General features: G+C 40.0%; 2 protein-coding genes across 2 annotated transcripts in view; both read left to right on the forward strand.

Moving 5' to 3' along the window:
* Positions 1-3,199, forward strand: part of LOC106516263 (prostaglandin G/H synthase 1) — a 13,438-nt gene extending 10,239 nt beyond the window's left edge. Inside the window, exons 9-11 of the mRNA XM_014006531.1 lie at positions 53-339; positions 2,121-2,268; positions 2,554-3,199. Coding sequence (XP_013861985.1) covers positions 53-339; positions 2,121-2,268; positions 2,554-2,909 — 791 coding nt within the window. The 3' untranslated portion in view covers positions 2,910-3,199. The remainder of the gene's footprint in view (positions 1-52; positions 340-2,120; positions 2,269-2,553) is intronic.
* A 941-nt stretch (positions 3,200-4,140) lies between these two features.
* pdcl (phosducin-like) overlaps positions 4,141-5,918 on the forward strand; it is a 4,136-nt gene continuing 2,358 nt past the window's right edge. The window contains exons 1-2 of the mRNA XM_014006532.1: positions 4,141-4,230; positions 4,911-5,098. Coding sequence (XP_013861986.1) covers positions 4,924-5,098 — 175 coding nt within the window. The 5' untranslated portion in view covers positions 4,141-4,230; positions 4,911-4,923. The remainder of the gene's footprint in view (positions 4,231-4,910; positions 5,099-5,918) is intronic.

A 5,918-nucleotide genomic window follows, 5' to 3' on the forward strand; every position in this document is an offset into this window, starting at 1 on the left:
GTGTGTGTGTGTGTGTGTGTGTGTGTGTGTGTGTGTGTGTGTGTGTTTGCAGGCGAGACGATCCGGATCGTGATCGAGGAGTACGTGCAACACCTGAGCGGCTACCGGCTGCAGCTGAAGTTCGACCCCACCCTGCTGTTTCACTCCCATTTCCAGTACGGGAACCGCATCGCGCTGGAGTTCAGCCAGCTCTACCACTGGCACCCTCTGATGCCCGACAGCTTCCACATAAACAGCGAGGAGCTGTCGTATGCGCAGTTCCTGTTCAACACGTCCGTTCTCACACACTACGGGGTGGAGAAGCTGGTGGATGCCTTCTCTCGACAAGTCGCTGGTCAGGTGATGAACGGCCGCTCACAGCTCAGAAAGTCAGGTTCGGTCAGACTGGAGGAAAAACTCCTCCCACTCAGGGCTTCTGTATATTTCTGGGAAATAACGTTGTTCAGCATCAAACATCTGACTTTTATGCCTCATTTTCCTGTTTTGCTGCAATGTTTTGCTGCGTTTGTGTTGTGTTAATCACATCCAGTGCTTTACATTGGACTGGAACCAAATAAAACCTTTCAAAAACCAGAAACGACTGAGATAACACACAACAATAGCCTCCACTAAAATGTTTTTCATGGTAAAACGTGTCTTTCTCTTCCCTACTTGTAGAAGTAAGTTATTTAATTTATTATTGTAAATCTAAGTGTGCAATATAAAACTGCACAACTCAACATTTAATGAGTAAAGAACATGATGCAGTGGAGCTGGATTACAAATAAATTCTTATAAATAAACCTGAATCAAACATTTCTTTAAAGTGATAGTTCAGATCAGTTCAACGGGGTTCTGTATAAAGTCTACGAACAAATAGTATCTTATCTGTTGTAGGTAACTGTTTGAGCAGCCTCAGTTTGAAGAGAGTTTAATTCTGACCAGAATTATGAGCTATTTATGCATGTAAAATACAAAAAATTCAACCCCAAATCACCAGAGTAAATTTTGACAGATTTTTTGCTAACAATAAATTTCAATATTTTTTCGTATACCTGAAATGTTGTGTCACAAGGGATAAAGCCTCATTATTTCTCGCTTAGCCCTCGTTCTGTAGGTCTTGGATTGCGAAGCATATAAATAACAGTAGTTTTTTTATTCAGATGGAGAGAAGACTTGGATGTTAGCTGCACGTTCACGTGCTGAATAGGACCAGATGAGTTGCTTATCAAAGCTGCCCATCTGGTAAATGCTAGTCAGAGCTAGGCCAAGACCATAATGTACTACTACTACTTTTACATGGGGTCTGAACATGATTCCAGTATTAAAGGTGGATATTATGTATTTTTCAGGCACATGATTCTTTTCTCTACCACAATCAACTGTTACCTTCAGTTGTTATGAAAAATCTGTATATATCAAAAATAAAACTGACTTTGCATCAAAGCTTGTAGAAAATTGGCCTTGAAATTGGCCTCTGTCTCTTTAAAAATTTTCTACCGTTCATGACACTCCCACTTCAGCACATCTTCACAACAATGCTTCATGGGAGGGGTGCTCTGTGGAAGGAACTCGGCTGCAGACTGAGCTCCGGGGAGGAGCTTTGTGTAAATAGGTGGTGCTTTGTACCAGCAAGCATTTAGGCAGCTCCACACGGCTACCAGGGGAGATAGAAATATTTCTTAAACATGCATGAATGAGTTAAAGCAACACTCTGGGTATGTTTTAAATAAGTGAATAACATAGCATGGTACAAAGCTAAAAAAAGTTGATTTTGCATAATACACTCCCACCCCCCTTTAAAATTTTCCCAATAGGTCATGCCAACACTATTTACATGAAACGCTGTGGATATTTCTAAATGTAAACCAAAGCATCAGCAGCTAGCTGTAGCACTTCTTGTTCAGCCTGAGGCGCTTTGAGCGGAAAAGTTATACTATTATACTTTTAAATGGAAAAAGTGAAGACTGTAAATATAAAATATTGTTCTCACGAGGCCAATGAAATCGTTTAAATTGAGGTATTTTAGGAAGACAGCAGTCCCCTTTGGTGTTCACTCTGCTTGGACCATTAGCGCGTGAATCCTACGCTTTTTGTGTAAGTAATCTCTAATATGTCTTCCTTGAATGTTTATCTTACAGATCGGCGGAGGCCACAACATTAATGCCATTGCAGCCAAGGTAGCCACAGGGACTATAAAGGAGTCTCGCCAGCTGCGGGTCCAGCCTTTCAACGAGTACAGGAAGCGTTTCAACCTCGAGCCCTACTCGTCGTTCAGAGAGTTCACTGGTGAGACCGCCTGTGTGAGCAGCCCACACAACTGGATACACCGAAAGATTTATAGGTTTTTACAAGTGTGAGAACATTTAGCAAATGTTCTTTGAGTAAAAGAATTTTCTGCTATTTAGATGTTTACACAGTTGCAGATAATGAAATGTCATTACATTGATTTGCTACAAATGGCTTAAAATCACTTCACTAAATCTTTGATAATAAAGCTGTGGCAGAGATTCAGCGTTGCCTGCTCTGTGTGTGTTTATATGTTGATTAAAACTTGCGCTTGTGTTTTTGCAGATGATGAGGAGATAGCCAGCACACTCGAAGAGCTGTACGGTGACATCGACACGCTTGAATTTTATCCCGGATTACTGCTGGAGAAAACGCGTCAGGGCGCCGTATTTGGAGAAAGCATGGTGGAAATGGGCGCCCCCTTTTCTCTCAAGGGTCTCATGGGGAACCCCATCTGTTCTCCAGATTACTGGAAGCCCAGCACCTTTGGAGGCAAAGTTGGCTTCGACATCGTAAACTCTGCCACTCTAAAGAAGCTGGTCTGTCTGAACACCAGGACGTGCCCTTATGTGTCATTCAGAGTTCCAGCAGAGGAAAAACCTGCAAAGAATGATGGGAAAGTTCACCTTGATGAGCTATGACCATGAGCAGACCCATCTTTATGCTTTCTACATCTGATATGAAGATGAAACAAGTGGTTGCACACAGCATGTTAGGATAAACAAACGAACTGGACTTTTCCTTCAACTTGCTCACTGTCAGTTTTACACTTGGACAAACCCACCAGTGAGGAGTCAAACATATGGGTTTTGTTAAAGTTTTTTGCCCTACTGTATGACAAGTTGTTACAGTTCACACTTCCATGCAATATTATGTCATCTGTCTTTGATCAGTTCAAACATTCACTGGAATAAAACAATAAGACTCAAAATGTGTCATTAATGTTAATTAAAAGTAACAAATTACTAGGCATTGTTTCGTGTTCCTCTGCCTTTCACTCTGTTATTTTTTTGGCTTCTCTCTGAATACTTATGGGAACGGAAATGACCCACCCAGTCTTTTCGAAAAGTGTTTTTTTTTTTAATCGGAGTGCACAGTCACACTAAACTGAAACATCAAATCATTGATACCCCGGGACATTTCAGGGATGTGACGTGAGATATACATAAAACTCTTAAATCCAATAGGATCTTTTGACAACATCTGGCGCAGTTTGTTTCCTTCTTGTTTTTTAAGATAACATGGGTTTCATGGTGGGTTGGGTTTAATTTGTTTTAACAATCTGGTGAGTGAACCCATAAACCCATCCACCTTTTGTGGGAAATATTTTTTAAAGAAAGATAATTCAATCAAAACATTTTTGACTTTGCAAATTAGGCTGATTACAGTGTTAATGTAGCAGCACACGTAGGATATTTTGCATTGACTTAGATAATGTCATACTACACACCTCCATGAAATTTTATTGTCATACTGCCCTCTAGTGGAGAATGTAGAGAATTGCGTGTTTGAATTTCCATCATCTCTCCCAGCGTTGGGTGTTGCATTCAATGTACCTAGTAAAAATTATATTTCCAGTCAAGTGGCATCACTTTTGACAAAACGTGAAAACTAAAACTACCAACTATATACCCCAGCATAAAACTAAAACATGTCTTTTTAAGCACATACTATTTACATGTGTGATTGTGGGTTTGTGAGTTTCGTATTTACGTGATTTGTATTCCCTTCCCCCCACAGTAGGCTAAACATAAGTACATAAATAAGCTTTCAAAAAATCACAGTACAAGAAGATAAAGAACGAGAATACGCTTTCAAATAAAGACACAACCCATACGATAGTCGCCGTCAAAAAAAAATTAGCTATTTTCCCGTTAGTATTTAAAGCATCATAAACTGGGGGCGTGGTTTGCTAAACTAGCATATTACAGTCGAAGCACGATAGCTTGTGAAGGAACTACGGTAAGATATTTTTGAGAAATGTTTATGTAGGTTTAGTTACTGTGTAAAATATACTAGTTTCGATAAATTTAACAATCTGTTCTTTTTAAGTAACATGGCGTCACTTTAGTCCGGCATGTCAAACTACTTAGCTTCTGGCTAATGCCAAACCAGCCTAAACGACACTTGACACTACTTGCTGTTCTGATGCACTTTTATAATAAAAATAAACGGATTGTCTCTATTTCTTTTTTGGCATTTGAAGTAATAACATTATCACTTAGTAGAATGGATTGCCCACTTAGCTATTTTGGTTTATAACATCGGCATAGAGGCCTTCAAGCTACTGTTTATCTCGTTAAAGCGGAGATGTTTGTCTATCCAAACGAAACGAAAGAGATATTACTATATTATTTAGGTAGAATGTTGTAACTAAAACGAGAGAGTTTTCAATATTGTCTACCTGTTTGCCTCTCCAAAAGAGAGGCTGGGTTTTATACGGATTAGAGTACCATAAGGCCTCTCAGCTTAGGTTTATTTAATCTGACGCGCCTCTTTAAGCTCACATGTCCTATTTTTCAAATAAGCCTTTCCTTATAACAGACTGGATGTCTGTCAGTATGCTTTGTCATCAGATTAATGTGCTCAACCTATAAAGTGTTCCTGATGTGAAGAGTGTGTAGTGTTGTGTTTGCCCATAGGTGACCTGCTGTCATGACCACTCTGGATGACAAACTGCTGGGCGAGAAGCTGCAGTACTACTACAGCAGCAGCGAGGATGAAGGCAGTGACAACGAAGATGAAGATGGGGAGAGGAAGACCATCCGTGATGCTGGTGTCAGTGAGGCTGAGGTAGACTACAATCCCGATGGAAGTTCTGTCAACACAGGTAACAAACATACGAATTTGTCACTGTCTGTGTGTATTTGCACTACTTTGAGAGTTAAATTTGTTTTAAATCAGATAGGACACTTCTTAAAGTGTCAAAAAATGAACACATATGTAACAGTTATAAGTAGGTTTTTGTAATAGTTGTTTATATTATGCACTTAAAACATTCTGATAAAAGTAATACAAGTATTTCCATACTTAAGCTTTATATTTTTGAACAATTGTTAAGACAGCAGTATTTTCTTAGTGTATCGCTTACGTATATTATATATATGTCAATATATAAAATATACAGCTGGTAAAATAAGTATTGAACACGTCACCATTTTTCTCAGTAAATATATTACTAGAGGTGCTAATGACGTGAAATTTTCACCAGATGTCAGTAACAACCCAAGTGATCCATACATACAAAGAAATCAAACCATAAATGTCCAGAATTGAAGTTATTTGTAATAATGTGGAACGGCACAGGGAAAAAGTATTGAACACATGAAGAAAGGGGGGGTGGTGGCGCAGAGGGTAGAGAAGCCGAGTCTGTGATTGGAAGGTCGCTGGTTCGACTCCCGCAGACCAACCAGCCCCACCTTGGGCCCTTGAGCAAGGCCCTTAACCCCACAGCTGCTCCCCAGGCGCTTTAATTGGCAGCCCACTGCTCCACATGTGTGCTCACATGTGCGATGGGTAAAATGCGTAAAAAGGCATGGAAAGCCAAGACATCAGCTGAACTCTCTCAGTAATTACAAAGCCAGCCTGCCCCTTGTCAGTGCAAGTTAATATCAGCTGGTTCAGTCCCAAATGATGGCCAGGTATCACAC

This window comes from Austrofundulus limnaeus, unplaced genomic scaffold (assembly GCF_001266775.1).
Source record: "Austrofundulus limnaeus strain Quisiro unplaced genomic scaffold, Austrofundulus_limnaeus-1.0 Scaffold36, whole genome shotgun sequence".
Lineage (NCBI taxonomy): Eukaryota > Metazoa > Chordata > Actinopteri > Cyprinodontiformes > Rivulidae > Austrofundulus > Austrofundulus limnaeus.